The following is a 20,233-nucleotide window of genomic DNA, read 5'->3' as shown; positions in this document are numbered from 1 at the left end:
CACCCACCCCTCGCAGGCACCCCAGGGTGCTGCAGCACGGTCCCCTAGCCGGGAAGGAGCGCAGCAGTGACGCACAGCCCTGGCAAGTGCCTTGGCTCCCCTCCGCCGCACTCGGGTGCTTCCTTATAAGTCCCTGCTGCTCTGGGATCCGCGGCCGAGCTGGCATCGCCCGTTGGGAGAGCAAAACAATTCCCCACCACCACCGCGACACCCTCCCGTCCGCTCGGCCACGCTGCCCGCAGTTGTCCTAGGTCCAGCAGCGCTTCCTCACATCCCTCCTCTCTTTAACCAGATAAAGGCTGGCCAAGCCCGGAGCGGGAAAGACGGAGGGTTTATTTTTTCCGAGCAGGCTCTGGCCCTGCAGGAAGGAGCTGTAAATCAGCTCGGCTGTCTCCTGAAGGAGGAATGGGGAAATTTTCATTTGCTGTTCCGAGGGTGTAAAATGTGGTTGGAAGACAAAGGGGAAAAGGAGAGGAATTCCCTACAAGCTTCCTCTATCTCCAGGGTGATGTTTTGGACCCCGAGCACCTTCAACACAGAGTCTTGATCCGACTGGGAGGCAGAAGATGTGCTCCTTGCTCCGAGCGCCTGGCGCCCAGCTGCGCAGAGCTGCCGAACGGGTGCCATCCACCTGCCGCGGGGACACGGAACCTTCTCCCTTTAACCAGCAGCCCCACTCCCCCACGGGCACCTGGGGACGCTCCAGCCTCGCCAAGGGGGCATCCAGGGACCCGAGGCCCCCCTGGGGCTGGCAGCCCACAAAGTGCAGGAGCAGGGAGTATTAGATCATGATTTTTGGAAGGCTGAAGTTCGCCTATGTCCTGCTTCTTCAGACATTAAGTCATTTTCCTGAGGAAGTCACCTATGACGTTGATCTGGTTATAGAGGGAGTCGGGGTGGAGCAGCAAGCTCCAGCTAGACCACGGCAGAGGTGAGGTGCAAGAGCTCTGGGACACCATGTCCTGTCAACATCTGCCGCAGGAGTAAGGCTCAAGGGATCCAAATTCAATAGAGCCTGATATTTTGAGGTATTCTCACCCACACTTCAGCTGCCTTAAAATGCTCAGTTTAATGCTTCCAGCCCCGGTTTTGACAGAACTCTACCCACTTCACAAGCGGTATTCTTCCACACGGTCAAACGTCACAGCAACCCTTGGATATCAGGATGTAGCACATCATTTAATGAATAGCAAGGACAAATGAAAAAAAAAATATCTGTATTTAATGGGTTTTGTTACGTATAATTACTTTTAGAAATACACTCTCAATTCCACCAAGAAAAAAAAAAGAAACGCTACAGGAGGTTTTTATTTTCTTAAAACAGTTAAATTTGCTTCATAAAAGTTACAACAAGGTCGTTCATTCTTTCCCCATGGACCTCTGCTGCCACGTCACTCCAACATACCTTGAGAGCATGAAACCTTTTTCAGCTTGCACAGCAGGCTCTGCGTCTGGATGTCTGCGAGTACCACGCTGATAGTGCCTCCCCTCATCTTCCCGTTATTTTTCCTATACATCTCCACCTCAAAAATGTCCAGAGTTTCAGCTCTTAACGCTTCTGAGGAGCTACACGGGGTGGGTGCTGAGCTCTGAGGCTACCCTTGAACAGCCCCCAGAGCAGCGATCCATGCCGGGAGCCGCTGAACCCACCCGGCCAGGACACAAGCACGGGCACAAACCCTAGGGCGACGTGACTTCAATCGAGTCAACTCTCGGTCACCATTAGGTGCGTGTTAAAAATTTCTCGAGCCGCCAACGTGATCTCCTGGTCAGAAGGACTGTGTAAATACACTGTTGGCCTTTCTACTGGCCACAGGTCAGAATATTTCAGCTGGGTGCCTGAAGACATTTCTTCCTTGGTCGCACTCCTCAGACTTTATTTATCTTTCTACCCACCACAAACACTTTATAAACCAGTGTGTACATACACAGCCATAGGTACGGTGGCCCAACACCACTCAGAAACCACTGATGACATCAGTTGCCTATTCGGGAGCCCTCACCAGCCAAGCTTCAGAAACGCTCAGCACCCATCCCCTGGAAAATCTAGCCTTTTACACGTATCTATCAAATTTAGCACCAGAAAACCAGAAGACATCCAAAACGATGACTCATTTCTGATTAACAGGACTGCAGTGCTTTATTCATCTCCAATAACTGGTTCCTCAGGACCATTTGCTGTGACACACTTCCTTCAGCAGGCGGATGACGAGATGTCCTAGAAAACAACTCTTCTGTTGTCTGGTTTATGCCTGTAAAAAAGCTTCAGACAACCTAAAACCTACAAAACCAAAAAGCAGCGTGCAATTCTTCACAGACAGTGACAGCAGGTACCCAACTGGCGTTTCAGAAGTGCCCTCCCATCACCCTTCCCTTTGACTCATTAACTTTCAAGGTTAAAGATATATAGTTGCTGTCCCAACAATTGCAAAGCCTTCTCCCAGTGACACTGGAGCCAATTGGGTGGGAAGCCTCAAAGATGTTTATGCAAAGACAGAGCACCAACAGTGTCCCGGTCTATAATTAGGCATCTGAGCAATTTACAGAGGATACATTCAAGGAAGAAAAGAGTAAGAGAATTTTATATGCTCTGCTTTGTCCAAAAAAAGATTATGAAAGGCAGAGCAAAAACTATTTACCAGTCCTAGGGGGAAAATTAAGTTCATTTCATTCAGTTAAAGCTGAAGCAGATGTTCAATATTTGTGTGTACGCTGGAAGACCTGCTACATTACAGCTTCTAACCAACATGGATGTTTAAGATCAATCTGGAGAGTCAGGGGTGTAAAAAGAGGGAGGGCGTGAAATAACACAACTCAACTCCTAATTTAGTCCATCTACCACTCATGGAACAGGCCTTCAGCACTGAGCAGGTGAAAAGCCATATTAAAAAAATAAAATTTCATGTGAATAGATGAACAGCCTTTCAAGAGTTCCTCTAGATTCTGCTTCTAGGTGGCAATTCCCATACTGCTTAATAAAGATGACTGAAATGATTGCAGTAACAAATAATAAAAAAAACCCCAAACAACTTTTCTCTGATACAAAATCTAGTCCAGAGGGCTTACTTACACAGTAAGCAAGATATCTTATGTAACCAAAGATTGCGCGTTGTTCTCCTCCAACGCAGCAGCTTTTAGAAAGCCACACAAAAAGAGCAACACTCCCAAGCTGCCCAAGAGGACTGAGAGGAAGACCCAGTTCATTTCTTCGGAAAAAACCCCATGATGGAGACCTGTTTGTTGGCTCTGTTGGTGGTAGTTGCCCCTTTCTTCAGGTTCTTCCTTTCTTCCTTTGGTTCTTTCTTCATAGGCAGCACAGGCTGTTTGAGAGCAGCTAGTGGCTTGGACTTGGTGAAGTCATCCTCGCTATCTGTACAGGATTCGCTCTCATAGACCTTCTCAGTCACTGGTTAAAAGAAACGAACAGATGGTGATGGTTAAGCCTGAGTACCAAAGAGCAGAGACCTCCCCACTGCATTTCTAGAAGTGAGCATTTTGGGTTCAAGGAGTACATGCCAAATACAGGAATTAAATCCGTTGTTCAGGGTTATGCAGTAGATCCAGATGACTGGACTGGCTTTCCATACACTCAAACTGCCTCCCCTCTTTCTTAAGTGTAAGACGGCAAGTTAACGACTCGGAAGCTTTAACATCCCCCAGCTCTTTCAAAATGGCTTTGGGTAACACACACATTTATTCACAGGCCACATACACACCTCTGAACAGCAGCAGCCCAAGGTTACCCACCGGGAAAGGCCCTCAAGAGGACAGTTCCCTTTCCCAACCTTTCAAGTGGGCCTTGTTTCTAGGAGAGGGCAACAACTGTGCTGAAGACCATCAGTTTGTCTTGCAGAGGCTGACAAGGAGCTATCAGGAAGTGATGAATCGGAATGAGATCAGAATCTGTAGCATCACAGAGTCACAGCGTGGCTGGGGTGGGAAGGGACCCCTGGAGCCCACCCAGCCCACCCCCCTGCTGAAGCAGCTCTCCCAGAGCAGGTTGCACAGAGCCGCGTCCAGGCGGGTTTGAATGTCTCCAGAGCAGGAGACCCCACAGCCTCTCTGGGCAGGCTGTCCCGGTGTCCCGTCACCCTCAGGGGAACGATGCTCTTCCTCACATTCAGATGGAAGTTCCCGTCTTGCACTTTGTGCCCGTTGCCCCTTGTCCTGTCGCTGGGCGCTGCTGAAAAGAGCTTGGCCCCGTCCTCGTGGCACCTGCCCTTAAGATGCACTGATAAGATCCCCCCCTCAGTCTCCTCTCCTCTAGGCTAAATAGGCCTGGATGATGGAATATCTATTTTACAGTTAAAAACCACTGCTCTGACTTGGTCCGATTTCCACAGGGGCCAAAGTAATCAGATTGTCGCGAAATCCAGACAAGACAACCTGGAGACAGACCTAGCCTTCCCTCACCAGCACCATGCACATCACCTGGCCAGGGAAGAATGAAGCAAACGTTTCTGGTGCATCTCAGAGATGCGAGAAGGAGCACAAAACCTTGTGGGCAGCCTCTTCCTCTACAGGTGGGCAAGCAGGGCAAACAGAAAGAAATCCCTTAAAAAAATAAAACCAAACCAGTGACTGAAATCCAGGACTGTGACCAAATGGGATTGCCAGCTCACTGCTGTCGGCATCCAGTGATGGAAAGCTAAGGGATATAAAACAACGCTCACGGAAATTAAACTGGAGTCAGCTCCACTGATGAAAGCCACTGTTAGGTACTAGTACATGTTGTTATATCAGCTTTCCCAGCAGTGCTCTGGTATTCTTCTAGTAAACCGTTTTTCTTTAGCAACTGTATTCTTTTAAACAGATGTCCTAACTTCCCTTCTTCTGGGAAATTGGCTTTCACTTGTATTAATGCATCAAATTAAATAAGGTTTTCTACGTAACCAGAGACTGGGAAGAGGAATGGTATGAACTCCTGCTCAGCAGCGCTAATGGATGCTCAAATAGGGACTGTAAACCCAAGTTAACCTCCCTTCAAAGGCAACTGGCTTTTCAGTGAGCAGCTTTACCAGACCACTGGGCACTTACTGAGCTTTAAAAAGTTATCATGTTGTCACCCCTGTCAGTAATTATCCGTAACTCTGACAGCATGCACTTAATCCCCTCGCAATTGCGAGGTAACTCAGCTTAGACCAACTTTCTTTTACTGCGATCTCAGCTGAACTTAAAGTTTCTGTATTTGCAGCAGCTACAGGCACACAGGTAGATAGTTACCGACACTCGCTCACAGCCAGACTTGCGAAATCACAGTAATGCAAGCCAGTGCTGTGACATGAGCTTACCAACAACATACACATATATATTCCAATATGCAAGTCCGTGTGTGCCCTTTCAAGTTTAGAAAGCGCAAAGCAGAAATGCACAAGTTTAAAACCTCAGTAATTCTCCTTTGCTATAGACTAAGAGCAGGCACTCAAGTGATTTGAGTCGCAGCTGATGCATGGTAACATGCCTTGTGCTTAACTCCACAGATACTTTAATTGCTCAGTTTCCCTCAGGGCTAATCCCTAAATTAGTTTTGCTTTTTGACACCAATCCTTAGCTGTTGCAGCTATTGTGAAAAAGATCACTTAAAATCATGGAGAAATACAAAGTACAGCCTAATCCTAATGTTAGGATTTAACATCTCTTAAAACCTAGCCCTTCTTTTTTTTTTTTTTTAAAAAAAAAAAAGAAGAAAAAAAAAAAAAAAAAAGACAGGACAGCAGGGAAAAGAGCCCCTGTATTTCAAAGAATAACAACAATTTACATTAGCCTGACAGATTTGCAAGTTATTTAGCCTTCGAATGATTAGGTCTGTGCATGGAAAGGGTGGGGAAGGGAGAAGAGGAGAGAAACTGGACAGTAACCAGACAGCAAGTTCTGTGCAACAGACTGGTAGGTTTTTAGTACGGAAAGCAGCATCTCCTTCCTACCCAGCTCCTCAGAATCCCAGCTCCATCACTCTCTCCATCCTAGAGGATGTCTCCCAAAGGCACAACAGGGACTTGCATTTCCTTTTTCATATGATGGTAGTGGATATGAACTGTAAACCCAAAGGTCTGGATTTCACAAGAGACTATTCATCCTTGGGGGTGAAGGGAAAAGCACAAAAAAGACCCAAAGGTGATCTTCCCCGCCCTGGTACATTCTGAAAAAGCTGAACAGAAAGAGAAGAGCACTCTCTTTGCTGGAAGCTGAACCCGGAACAGCCATTACCGCGAGTTCTGGATGCAGACCTCGTTCAACATAACTCCCCAGCTAATGCTTTTTTGTTCCATTTCCCTTCCAAGTGTTTTAATGGTTCTATCTGGGATGGGAGAGCAAAACACCCCATAACACAACTAGCCAAAGCAGTCAATAACTTTGTGCAAGTCCAATTCTTTGACAAAAATCCAGTACTTGAGATTTCAGTTCCTAGTGCAGCCAGTTGCTGAGTGCTTGTGTTTCTTTAAAGGAGACACACAAAGTTAATAGGAAACATAAGATACAACCACACAGACAGGTGCAAACAGATACAAGCTGACTCACATCCAGGCAGCTCCAAATCTGGGCCAAGCAAGCCTGCATCTATCTACGCTTGTGCACAATGATAAACCTGTACAACGGCAACAGATCTTCTCCTAGAGCTGGCTGAGCTCCCTTGACATCTACTCAGCTCAGCTAGGCTGGAGAGTGTTAAGCATACCATACAACCGAGCTGACAACCGCGCTACAGAAAAAGAAAAACCCAACACATTCCACCCTCTTAATTTTTAAAACCTTTAAAAAATGAAAAGAAAAAAACCCCAGATTCTGAACTCCTGCAGCTCTACTTCAATGTCAGGACACCGAGGAGGAAACAAGTACAGTGGTGTTACGCAGCTTTCTCCAGGTCACAGGAGGAAGCGGTGTCCAGTCAGGCTGAAATTCAAAGCCTCTGGCTCTCAGTACTTCTGTAGCGACTCCTCCACCCTGAAAGCAGGGCCATCCTTATCAGAAACAAACCCTCTCAAGGATTTAAGCCCCGACTTATTTCTTGTTTATCTGGGATGCTTAAAGTTAACATATAATGAAGCTCTGCTGCACAGCTCTGGATTTATCCCCAAAAGAAAACAAAAACCAAAACAAACATCCCAGCCAGAATTTATCCCCAAACCCAGACCTCTCTCTGCACCATTTTTAAAAGTTTGGAGAGAAGAGCAAATTAAGGAGGTGCTCATGCTGGCAGGAGGGAAGGGAGAAGAACCGAAAAAAATTATCTGTGAATAATAAAAAACCAAAGAGTAAGGATTCTGCTACAGCTCCATGACTCCCTACCCAGGCCTTCACTGAAAGGGCAGTTCCTTCAATCTGGGAGTGTGATGTTGAGGTGGAATAACAAAGTGATTTTGCGAACCGCTTCCCCAGCCTGGGAGAGGCTGGCCTGTAAAAATCTTCAGCACACCTTCAATAAAGTTAGTTTCACTGAGGTGTAGGAGACAGCTATAGTCTTACCCATGCAGCCTTCTTCTTCATCAATAAACATTTTGGATTTCAGCACACGCTTCCGTTTCCTCTTCCTCCCTCCAGCCAAAACCTAAAGGACATTGCAGTATTGTGAGAAATCAAACATTAAGGCCCCATGCACGTACACAGGTCATAAAACCATCAGCCCCAGGAATGAAACCTAGTTTCTCTAATGAAGCTGAGCATGATTTGACAGCTAATTCTGTCCCTTCCCAGGATATCCTAGTCTCATTTTTGCTAATGCCACAATTCTCCCCATCCTACCCGGACAAATTTCAGAAGGACAAAATACAACTTAAATGAGACAGCAAGCTTTCCTGCCTGCCAGCACAGGGAACGCATTCCTCTTCTGGGGCATGCGACATTTTGAATTGTGTTTAGTTATGCGAGAAGGCAGCACCGGAGCTGTCCCATCATACCGCCAAAGAACGAGGAAAGAACAAGGTGTGCAAGACACCAGAACTCCAGCTGTGACAAACAGCTGAGCTCACAGTAAAACTACACGTATTTTCTCCACTCAGAGGTTAACTGCTTGCCAACCGCAGCTCACCTCCCTTACACAGCAGCTTCCCTGTGATACAAGGTTGAATACCAAGAGTCTCCAGTTTCATTTCTGGCCATTCCCTGACTCCCGAGGCCAAGATTCAGAGGGAAGAGCATTCAAATATGAGCCACAATTCATAGAACCATCAAGATGGAGAAAGAGAAGAAAACAGAAAACTGCACTACATCCGCAAAAAAGCTACAGTTAAATAACAGTCTAGAAAATTAACGAACTAGTGAACGTGGTGGATTCTTTCAAGCAGGACGATGTGATGGACTTGATAGGCAAACAGGACTTCCCATTTAGCATCTGAAAAGTGGTCGGGCATTACCCATCAAATCGGAAAAAAAACAGAAGTTAATCATCCTAATATGCTCTTACCTCCGTGGATGCAGGCTCCAGTTCATTTTTCAGAGCAGGTACAAGAGGTGGAGAAGGAGCTTTCTCTTCCTCAGGTGTGGGAGACGGTGGGACATCTGTTAAGAAGATGAACACCTTGATAACACGTGAGTCTAATGCCCCCCTCGCAGCTACCTTTTTGTCTCAAATAATTTCATTTAACTCAGAGAAATTGCTTGTAAACTGTATTTATATCAAGGTTTACAAGTTCTTGCTCAGATTTGTTTAATTCAAGTCAGGACAAACCATCTGAAGCGGTCAGCCTCCAGCCAGACAGCTCACCCCATGCTAAGGTGCTATGTGCTGTGGTTCCCAAAGGAAGGAGGGTGGGATAGGATGGGAGAAAGGCATTTGGGATTTTTAGTAAGCCAAAATCAGCCCCACCAAATGAAACCTTAAGAATAGGCACAGAAACTGGCATGTTTTAGCTATAAATTATTTCACTTGCTCACTAAAGAGGGACTGTAATTTGTTTAGAAGTTGAAAGAGTCAGGGTTTAAGACTACACATTCCCAAATCACTGGATCACCTTAGTTTCTCTACCTCTCCACATTGGTAAAACAGTCATTGCTTCACGGGTGGTGTTACACATCCCGAAAAGTCCACGTATTAGCTTGGAACTACCTTAATCCAAGAATTAAATGCAATATGCTATTACCCGTCCTAAAAAACTGTTAAGGGACACCCCAGCTTTTCATTTGAAAAAACAAACAAAAAACCAAACCACCCTAAAAACCTAAGCCCATTCTCTCATCTGCCATCATCTATACTCTCCTCTGGGTGCACCGACAAAGAATGAAATCCTTCCAATGCCAAAACTGACCGAAATAGTCATGGCCAGACTGTACAGAGCAAAACCAGCTCCAGAGCCTCTACCAGCAGTGTCAGACAGGGACTAGCAGGACTTAGCGCGAGTAGCAGGGCTTACAGACAAACGAGAAAGTCAGGGTCACTCTTCTGTGGGGCTGGCAGAGGGACAGAGCTGTGACGGTGAAGTAAAATCAGTGCAGTGCAGGGCAAGAGGGGAAGGAGCAGCACCTTGCACCACACAGCAGGCACCATGACTAATTTAAATGGCTTTAAGGAATCCTCGCCAAATCCCAGTGAGAAATGCTGCCATGCAAGTCCTCAAATGTGGGGGAGAGCTAGGAATGTGGGGGAAGAAACTCCTCATCTGACCTATTGCTTAACAATAACAACGATGCTGCTGGACAGGAGGACAGAGTGCCTGCTTGGCTTCTCCTCCCAGTTCTGCTGGCTGCATTCATCCTGTCGTCGTAACATGAATTCTGGATCTGTAGCTGTCCCAACCGATTAGGTCAGTGTTAAGAGTTATGACTGTGCCAGGCATGTGGCCAACTGACCTTCATAGGTTAAGAAGGGCTCAAGTGAAACAGTGGTTGGCTGCCAAGGCTAAATAATAAATTACATTCTTCAAACAAGGACTCAGCCTCCTAACTACTTCAGTAAGTGAGGCACAGAAATGCAAACAGTGGGATAACATGACTCGGTATTTCACCTTGCTCCAAAGAGCTGGGTCTGGCAGCTGTGCAAAGATAAAACCAAACAACGGGTCTGCTCTAAGGTGCTAACTGCTGGGGTGGTCAAGGAGCTGCAGGGAATTCAAAATTCTCAATATTTATCAGTCTCAGAGCAACTGCAGACTGAAGTGCCGGTATACTGCACAGCACCAAAGCTGCTCACAGGCTACCCAGGCTGGCCACATCAATTTGAAAATATTTTTAAGAGAGCATAGGCTAAGGGGGCTGAAAACCAGTCTGGCAAAAAACTGTCACCTCTGCTGTGCTCAAGCAGAGACTGGTGGAGATATTTTCAGCGCGTCAACTCCACTCTGCTTGCCTGGGGGAAGGGAAGTCTGTGCTTTTCTTCAGCCTCCTTCAAACAAGTTCCCCCAGCTTTTGGCAGGCAGAAGGCACCTTCTCCCCATGTCAGAGTGTTTCAGACTACCATCAGGCTGTGGCTCTATTACTTTATTATCCTCTTCTAGCCAACACAGCCCTCTGACATGTGATAACTCCTGAGTCAACCTCTAGCTGCTGCCCACAGTTTACTCAACAGCAACAGCTGCATGAAATGGATACAAGTTGGGCAATTGGATGTACCAAAGATGTAAATCCTGGCTTTGTTCGGTTTGCTCTGACCCTGCCTGGAAAAACTGTGAGAAGCTTTAGTGCTTCTGCTGCAGCTCTCCGAAACTGATAGAGTTTGTAGGTTACAGTGCCACTGAAATCACTCTCCAAAGTGGCTGTAAAACAGTTGTCAACACTGCGAAATGCTGCCTGTGTTGGTATAGCTGAAGCTGCCAAAACCTCCTGTCCTCTGTGGACACACTTGTGTAGTTTATTCTGGCACTGGAAGCAAAACAACCTGCAGTGACTAAGGCACCCTCATACCAATATAACTTTTTAATGAAAAAATCATTTAAATGGAGAGGATTGTGCCTTATGCCCTCTCCGTATTTTCAACTTGGTACAATGTGCTGACACTTGTGCAAGAAGAGCTTATTTTGGGCTACTCTCAGTACATTAAGAGCAGACTAATATAGAACAACGCAAAAGGCTTGCCCTGACATAAAAGCGCCTATACAGTGCTTCACATCAGTCATACGGACCTCATTTCAAACCCACAAAGTGTGGCTAAGTCTGCCTGAAAAAGGGCAGTGGTTTTACTAGCTGTTACACAGGTGGAGCCCTGTCTGAACGCCATTCAATCACCGCAGTGCCTGCAGACAAGCGTCCCCTTTTATCTGCAGCTGCACCCGCAGGAAAGGTTAGCACCCCTGCCCAAGGCCATGCCTCCTCGAGCGGGCGAGGAGCAGCCTGAGCAAGCACCTCCTCGTTCGTTTCAAGCGGAGGTCAGCCAGGTTAGCGTGGTGCGTTAGCATAAGTAGCAGCTAGACCGTTAGCCTTTGATATCTGCTCTGGTGGTACAGCTTCCCATATTGCATTTTGCATATTTCAGACTTACCCCTTGATCATCTGCAGGGGAGTTACACAGGTGGTGGATGAACTGTGCCCTGTCTGGCAGCGATTTCCAAATGCTGTGCAGCATATGGCACCTTCCTCCCTGCTCCCACAGGGATGCAGCATGGAACAATGTCACTCCAGGCCCCATTTTGCTCACTGATGCTGCTGATGAAAATTGCCCCTGCTCTCTGCAGAAACCCATTTCCAACCTTTCCAAAGATAAATGCTCTCAAAATGCATCTGCTGTACTTTTTTGTTTGTTTATATTATTTGTTTCATCCAACTTACATTCTTATACTCGAATACTGAATGTAAATATTACCAGTTTGGATTCAGCATGACTATTTCAAAGAGTTCAAATCTATCTTCTTTCATTCGGTTGAATTCAGAAGAGCAAGCAGCAGAACCAAACAGCTGAATGCAGACCTTATCAGGGTGGTTTAGATAGCCATTAACTTAAAAAGGAAGAACAGAAAGATTCTCATCTTTCCTTTTTGAAAGGGGGAATAGCACTAAGCTAATCTGAGTAACGTACAAATCGGTAGACACAAGCTATAATTTGCATAAATTTACAATTCTAATACACAACACAAAGCTGGTGCTTGACATAATGGAAAGAACAAAGAGGACTGCTATGCGGGATGAGCAACAAGAAAATTCTCCAAACAGAAACTCAAACTTTCTGCATACATCTCCAGTAGGTTAAACAGGAGTTAACCAAAACGCAGTCCTCCCTAACAGACAAATAGGTGGGTAGCCTTACTTGTACTGGTTTTGATGCCTAAAGCTACTGAGAAAGAGGTGAATAAGACAACTGGGTCCCAACCTGACCAGAGTACCAGACCCATGGTTTCTAATCGCAAAGCCAGTTAACTCACACTTAAAAGCACAGATGAAACGAGGCAGAACAACTAAACAGACCTACTGCGAGCACGGAGGTGGTATACACAGAGACTCTTGGACCACACCTTGGACCAAATGAAAACCGAAGGCACCACATTCAAAGGCATTAACTATTCAGCACATGCTAAGGTAATACAGGTATTCAACAAGAGACCAGAAAGTTCTAATATTCAAACCCAAAAGTGGATAGGCAGCAAGCAGGAGTCTGCAGTACTCTCTACAGAAAGCACTCCTCAATTTACAACTCTTACGGCATGGCTCTTAGTCTCAGGGGATTAAAAGAGCTCTAACAGAAATAGACGAGGAAAACAGAGTGTGCGGTCACCTCTCAGCTTGCTGTGTGCTCAGAGCACTGGCACGAAAACAGGGGGCTGGGGGTCCCCAACTCACAGCAGCACAAGGAAGACTGAACCAACAAGCCTCCACACTCCAAAGAGCGGCCTCTCTGCACAGCCCTACCGCACAGCCGAAGCACGGGGCTCATTTCTGCCTGCGTTCGCTAGCAGAGAACGGGTGAGCTGAGAGATTCCAGCCCAGCAAGGAGCAGTGCTTCAAGTGGCTAAATGGGCTGATTTCAATCTTCCCTCTTAGAGCTAAACAACGCAGCTTGTCAGTAGGCTGAGTGATGAGTAAATGGAAAGACCAGATAATAGCTTACAAACATTTAAAGAAATAAATACCAAAGAGTGGGGGAATATATGCTTTTTTATGGCCAAACAAGGAGCTGCACACAGGAATGTGATGAAATTAAGGCTGATCATGAAGAACAGCTTCCTGAGAGATTTATCATCCTGTGGAATAGTCCGAGTAGAAGTGATGGATGCCTGATGACAAAGATCACTTGAAATTATGCTAGGCAGAATAGAAGCCATGAAAATAGGCCTAAGGTGGCATGAGGACTGCTAAGATATGCAACAGTATTTGCCTCTCTAACTTGTATTACATGTTCTCTTAATTTCGTGGCTGTTTCTCACGTCCTAGCCACACCAAATAAGCAGCTTTAGCTCTCCTGCTGGAGTCCACCTCCTTGCTAATAAGACCTATTTGCCGTTTCACCTTTTTTTACTTCACCAAACTGGTGGTTTCAATTATTTGTCCATAATGATCCCCAAATTCTTTTCCTGATCAGCTTTTTGGATGACTGTTCCATTTAGCACATACTCCCTAGCTCGATCCCAAATTATTTTCCAGTTATCTATATTGAACGGCATTTGTCACCTCAATTACCCAAATTCTTTGGAATCCAGCCCTGCTGTTCCTCATTACAAGCCCAAATCTTGCGATGTTCTGGGCACCCTACTCCTATCAAAGCCAAAAGCCACTGAGGAGACGCAGAGTCGCATCGGATATGGCTCAACTGTTTTGCCTCCAGTTTCTCTATTATCTTGCTTCCAATGCTCTCTTCCAAAGCATTTCTATAAACAGACAGACTAAAGATACTAAAAATGACCCTGGGAGGGGGGAGGTCACTTTGTGAGTGTTTACTCACCAAATAAACCAGTTATGACCAGTCCTACAATTCTGGAAGGCGCGATATCTTTCACAAGAGATTTGAGAACCTCCTTCCCACACGTCAGTGTGACTGGCAGCACACTTGGTGAGGAGACAGCCAGATCTGAGCTCAGCTAAAACAAAGACTGAATGACTGAGGCATCTCAACTGTATGCCCAAGTGCTTGCAGCACAAGATAAACAGAAAGCTCAAGCTACAGCCATTTGCACGGTCTTTAGTCCTCTAAACTATTCCCTCAGGTCATTGACCAACAGCCTTGGATAGTAATATTGTTGAAATCAGGCCCCTGACCTACATGTCTGGTTGTTTACATATCTTTTTACCTTCCTCGTCACTGCTGTCAGACTGAAGTTGTTTGATTCGCTTCCTCTTTTTCTTTAGATTTTCGGGATCTCTTTCTTCCTCATTATCCGACTTGTCCACCCTCTTCATTTTACTGCCACAAAAAAGGGGAAAAAAAAGGGAAACAAACGCAGGTTACCTCTTGTGTGCGCACAAAAGCATCATGCACGTTTAGATGAGCGTGTTCCTGACTTAAGTGCTGCTAGCAAGGAAATCAAATGCCTCTGTACCTCTTAAAAACATGAGCATCACATATGCTGAAGTACACTCACCTATACAATCAGGCATAGGCACAGGAGCATTTTCAAGCCTCTCATCCTTACCTGCACCCAGTCCTCCAAAACAAGGAGGATTTCTTTAGCCCCTCTGCAGTTCGTTTTGCCCAGTACCTCACCTAGCTTGGCCAGAGCAACCTGGCAAGAGTGCACTTCTGATCTTGTCTCTATAGCTCAGGCTCCCAAACACTAATGTCCCCAACAGCATCGCTCAGAAGCTCTTTTGACAGACTGCTTGCCACTGACTGACTATGAGGTAGTGTCTCAGAATCCTGGAGCCATTTTTAAAGACTACTGGAAAAATAAAATAGCTTCTTTCTTTTTAATGTTGGCGAGACATGTCAGACTAACAAGCCTGGAGGCTAAAGGCCCACGTATCCTCATAGAGCTGGTACAGCCCAAGTGGCCTTCCCAACACCACACTGCCAACATGCAGTTTCCAGGCCCTTGGCTTTTTGACTAAGACTATCAATAAGAAGACCAGTTAGCACCAACTGCCATGGTGGGCTGGGTGGTGTGCTTACCTATTTAGTTAGAAATAGATTGAGACCACCAATTAATTACTCATAGGCCACCAGAGAGCCATCAGACTGTAATGATTTTTTGTCTCTGTCAGTTTGGGTTGGATTAAACACAAAGGGCTGAACTTAAAATTTACTTGGAGTCTCAGCCCAAAGTAAACCAGCGGCATTGAAAGCAGCAGTACATTAGCTATGGAAATCAACAAGCAGAACTTTGTGTGCTGGAAGCTGTGTACATATAAGCTTGGGAATATACTACCTTCCCTGCAGTACAGGTGCCCCTGCCAGCCCCCACAGATGGCCTGCGGGGTCTATACTAAGTCTGCTCACAGCATGAGGTTGTCTCATGGAAAGCCACCCCCTCCCACAGAAGACTACCTGGACCGTGGCCCTTCCCATTTGCAATGGCACAAGTGGCCCCAAGGCATCTACAGCACTAAATGGAAAAGAAATATTAGGAAAGAATTCTAAGACAGATAATTTTAGCCAGGTTAATGCAATTTAGTAGCTGGAAACAGGAGGTGAGCCAGCATTGTATGACCAGCCAGCTCCATGCAGGCCATCAACAAGTGGGTTAACAGATTACAGGGACCCTGAATGCTGCAGCCCACCTTTTTTTGTTCTTTTGAATTCTAGCAGACTCTGTTTTCCTTCCTGGTTTCTCTACTACAGTATTAGGGGATGACTCTGGTTCTGCCACAGGAACTGAAGGCTTGACTACTTCTTTCTCCTCCTTTGGCTGCTCAGGCACAGAGTTAACTTTGAGTTTGTCTGTGAAAAAAACATTAGCAAAGAACAAACACTGGGCATTCAGTATGAATGACAACTTGCAAAGGAGTTGGCTAAACAAAACACTTTGCACCAAGAATATGGAAAACACTACAGAGGACGTATAAAAGCATCAGGGCTCTAGGTTGACCAAGCTATGTCATACATGAAAAAAGGGCATCCTTAAATTTCTAGCTGATTTACCGTTTTGGTTCTGCTGTAACTCATGGCACAGCAGCAGTTAAACTCTGCAGAAGAGGGACAGGAGGCAGTGCCAGAACCCCTTACAATCACCAAGACATAAGGCACTGCAGAAGGGCCAGGAGCCCCTCTTCTAGACAGCCCCTTTAGCGTAACACCACATCAATGTTTACAGTCGGTTGACCCCTTCTAAATTAAAGAGTTTTAATCAAACAAAAAACTGCTCAGAAACAGGAAAATCAGGGCTGATGATGAGCCGTGAGAGGCGTGTGCAGTCCCCACCCTGCATAACATTAGCGCCCACGATTAGTATTTCCAGTAATATAGTGGCTTCTCCTCGCACCCCAGCCCCGATGTGATCAAGAACCAGCCTCTTTTGCCTACGTGGCACCACATACAAGGACAATTCTGCTTCAAAAGGCTTAATCTAGTACCAGAGAAGAGGCAGCAGGTGGGAGTGGACAGCAAAATAATATTTATCAAGCAAATAGGTAATGCTGTTAACACACTAGCACCTAATTACAGTCTGTGAGCTTCACTCAGCAGCTATACCCACACCTCACCAGAAGAGAGGAGCAGACAAGTTAGAAACCAAGCACAAGATGCACGAGTGAAGACACAAGTGTTCAACGATGAGATCAACTACATCGGCAACAGGAACAGAGGCTGCCGAGATGGCTAAGACTTCATTCCAACGCCTTTCTGATACTGCCTGGAAAACAGGCAAGGGAAAACACTGCATACATAAGAACTTGAACGACAGCTCTTTTATTTATGATCAACAGCAGAAAGTCGAAGGACCCAATTACTGTTAAATCAGGACTTTCTGGCAATAGTGAAATCTTTGTAGCCAGGAGATACGTAAAACATGGAGAGAATAAATCTTACTCCTGGAATCACCCTATCTCTTCTATACACATAATCATTTCCAGTTCTCTCAGTTTGCTCCTTCCCTGCAGCCACCTCACAAACTTCCTTGAAGTGCTCCCCAACAGGGCTCAGCAGAGAAGTGAACCTCACTGGAAATCGTGAAAATGCATCCACAAAGCTTTCTCCATCACCGCTGGGTTATCTTTACCGCACAATTTCAACTTCTTGGGTTTTCAGCATACAAACTTTGGTCTAGGGCTCTTCTCAGATCTTAAGAATTTACTGAAGAATTTACTTGAGTTAATGGTAGTAACTCTGCTTAGGCTTGTGAGGCTTCAGCTGAGAGTATCCTCAGCTCCCTCAGTCTCACAAAAACAGGAACTCAAAGAAACCCAACAGTACTGTGCCTTATGTGTTCAGCGCTGGAACTGTACTCTGCTACCTCTGACAGATGTCTGTTAAAAAGTGAACTTTGCTGTTTACTCTCTCCCAGTAACTCTTCCCTGAATCCTCTTATACTCGTTTTTATAAGGGAATCTTTGAAGAAGGTCATACAGTCCTTTTCCAATGTCTATTTAAAAGCTTCAGCATATTTCCTTCAGACCTGGATAATTTAGGTCAGAAATGACCTCCAGAAGCCACCACCTGTAGTCCAAACCCCTGCTCAAAGGGGAAGGTCACCCCTCATTTTCATCCTCCAGTTATTAGCTCTTCAGTTTTCAGTAATTAACCCTAAATCTAACTGTAGACTCCATAGTGATTTGTGATGAAAAGCAAGCATCATTAACACACCCTGCATAACAGGTTTTGGCAAACACTTTACCAATAGCTAAGCTTCCAGCCAGAACTACTCACTTCAAATCAGATTTCTTCTGCACTAAAAATCCTTCCTGGGTTAGTCTGCACAAATATGTCATTTTAATTGATCTCCATCCAGCAAGATTTTTGTCTGAAAAATTCCACTTAAAACTTAATTTTTTGCCTTAAGAGCTGCATACAAAACCATTAACCCCTCTGAGTCAAAAAGAGCAGAAGAATAGTATGTAAAAGTATAAGAAAAGAGGGGATATAAAGAAAATCCAACAAGTTTGATGGGGTGGGAATGAACAGTTCCATTCCTTTCTGTTTATGGCTCCCATCACAGCTGTATAAGAAGATGCTCGTTATTACTGATGGGTTTTAATTGCTTTAATTTGAATTTTTTTAACAGCTTAAGAAAAGAAAGACAATTTTAAAAAGAAAGAGAATTTCAATATCCCTCAGGATATATTTTTTTTTTAAACTACAGCAGGCTGGTCCCTGACCACAATGGTTGCTGAAAACAGATGGGTGTTATAAAGTACTTACTCATGGCAGCTTTTCCAAAGAAGTTGTTCATTATGCTGCTCTTTGCTGGTGGTTTGCTGCTGACTGCAGACACCTAGAAGCAAACAGAGGAGTAACCACAGGAATTATTCCTGCAACACATCCCTCAAAATGCATAGTGCTGCTTCTGGACAAGCGAAATAAATATGTATTTGTTGATTACTCAGTGTCTTAGATGTCAGCATCCAATTAGGAGAACTTGAAGGTGCTAGGTATTACATGCATCAAAGGACCGAGAGCAAGTTACTTAGAACTCCTTAGCTAGGCCTTCAGATCTAACTTGGGTAACTTTCCCATCTGATGGCTGACAGCGTTACTGAAATAAGTGGTTGGGACTTGGGTCTGTTCCCAGTAAAGAACTGTTCTTTTTTCAAACTATCAGTGTCTCAATTCACAGTAACCGACAGAGGAAAGAACACAGATTGGCCAAACCATGAAGACTTTATCCAGCTACTCTGGCACGTATACTGTTCTGCTGAGCCGTTTGCAAAAAATATCACTGCTCTATTCCATTAATACAGCCGCCACCAAAGTGAAAAATCACACACACACAAAAAACACCCACCTAAGGAAGCTTGGCCTCCTAATCCCATTTATTTTCATGCAAAAAAAGGCAACCAGACACTAAAGTTCCCAAAACACTCAGACACGCATATTTCAGCAGTTCTGAATTCACTATAAAAATCAGAAAAATGAACTAAAATGTACTCAGCTGTTATAAAAAAGCCCAACCATATGCAGGGAACGTTACCATTTTAATACCCATTTACTGGCCACATTGCTTCAAAAACAATTATACTAATTAAAATTAAAGTGTAATCCTATCCTGGAAAAACCAGCAGTTGAGAAGATAAACAATTTAGTCTTGCACAGGTCAAGCTCTGAAACTTCCCTCACAGACCAAGTTTAAACACCTTGATACTTTTAAGACCTGGACTTCTCGCGTTTCACATATTGCTTAAAACAAATCCTTTTAAGCACAATGAAGAGAGCAAGATCCTCAACCGGTGTATATATTGGCATAACTGAAGACAATGGAACAATTGTCTCAATAACACAGCTATGCTGGTTTACACTCACTGGAGACCTGGCTCCAGGAGGAATGTCAAAGCATCAAAGTTAGGGCAAATAGACTTTTGTGGATAGATCAAGAGTGTGGCACAATATATTTTTGCCCACAATGACTAACAGAAGGCACATCTGTACTGTACAGTTAAATACTTAGAAAACAGTGACTGAGCATTCCCAGTGGACAGCAAGCTCAGCACTAGAAGCAGTGGACAAAGCTGCACCACAGCGGTTCAGGTTATTTAGGTCGAGTAAGAGTGAAGCTAGAAGAGCGGTTCATTAAAGCTATTAACCCAGAGGGCTGCCAAAGGGTCTGAGGTAACTTACACCTGGGGCCTCCTTAGCCTCTGCTTTAGTTTCTTTATTTGTGTCCTGGGGTTTGGAAGCCGCCGCTTTCGCTGCAAACATTCCCATGATCCCTTTGGGCTGCTGTGAGGTCTGTTTAGCAGTCGATGGACCGTGGCTGTTGATCGCAGGTACGCTGACAGCATTCGTGTCACTCTGTGCCTGGGAACCAGCCTGCACAGACGTCTGCGCTTGAGAAACTTCGGCTGCCGTCCTGGGGACCGCAGCAGCACACTGAATGGCACTAAACCTGTGTGATGGAGTGAAAAATTTAATTAGCCTTTTAACTTCTTATTTTTCACCTCAGTTTCCTCCCCGGTAGCACCTTGCTTCTTTGGTCCTGTGTTCTCCTGTTACGGGAAAAAGAGCATTTTAATTTGTGCGGGGGACAAGAAAGAAAAGTTGGCACAGAACTAGAGCGATGGAGACCTCAACTGAACAGATCAGCTGAACCTGTCAGCAAGAGCCAGAGCATTCAAACGCTAAACAAGCTGTTCAGATTTCATGGGGGGAGGAAAAGCCTGTCTCCACACCCAGGGTGGACAGGGAGCGGACTGCATTTTATTCCTAAACGGGTTACGCTCTCTAAAGTTTGCGGCATAAATTGTATGGCTGTCTGATGATCTAAAACATTTACAACTTTCAGATGCTTTGACA

General features: G+C 45.2%; 1 protein-coding gene across 2 annotated transcripts in view; it reads right to left on the bottom strand.

Annotated features, from left to right (window-relative positions):
• Positions 1-1,200: 1,200 nt before the first annotated feature.
• Positions 1,201-20,233, bottom strand: part of POLD3 (DNA polymerase delta 3, accessory subunit) — a 45,940-nt gene continuing 26,907 nt past the window's right edge. For both annotated transcript variants that reach the window (XM_037377002.1, XM_037377001.1), the window contains 7 exons: positions 19,559-19,826; positions 18,146-18,218; positions 15,571-15,730; positions 14,145-14,257; positions 8,402-8,496; positions 7,465-7,546; positions 1,201-3,406 (listed from right to left, as the gene is read on the bottom strand). In XM_037377002.1, coding sequence (XP_037232899.1) covers positions 3,201-3,406; positions 7,465-7,546; positions 8,402-8,496; positions 14,145-14,257; positions 15,571-15,730; positions 18,146-18,218; positions 19,559-19,826 — 997 coding nt within the window. In that variant the 3' untranslated portion in view covers positions 1,201-3,200. The remainder of the gene's footprint in view (positions 3,407-7,464; positions 7,547-8,401; positions 8,497-14,144; positions 14,258-15,570; positions 15,731-18,145; positions 18,219-19,558; positions 19,827-20,233) is intronic.

Source organism: Falco rusticolus, chromosome 2 (assembly GCF_015220075.1).
Source record: "Falco rusticolus isolate bFalRus1 chromosome 2, bFalRus1.pri, whole genome shotgun sequence".
NCBI lineage: Eukaryota > Metazoa > Chordata > Aves > Falconiformes > Falconidae > Falco > Falco rusticolus.
Note: the sequence above shows the minus strand (reverse complement) of the source record. Positions and strands in the feature narration are given on the sequence as shown.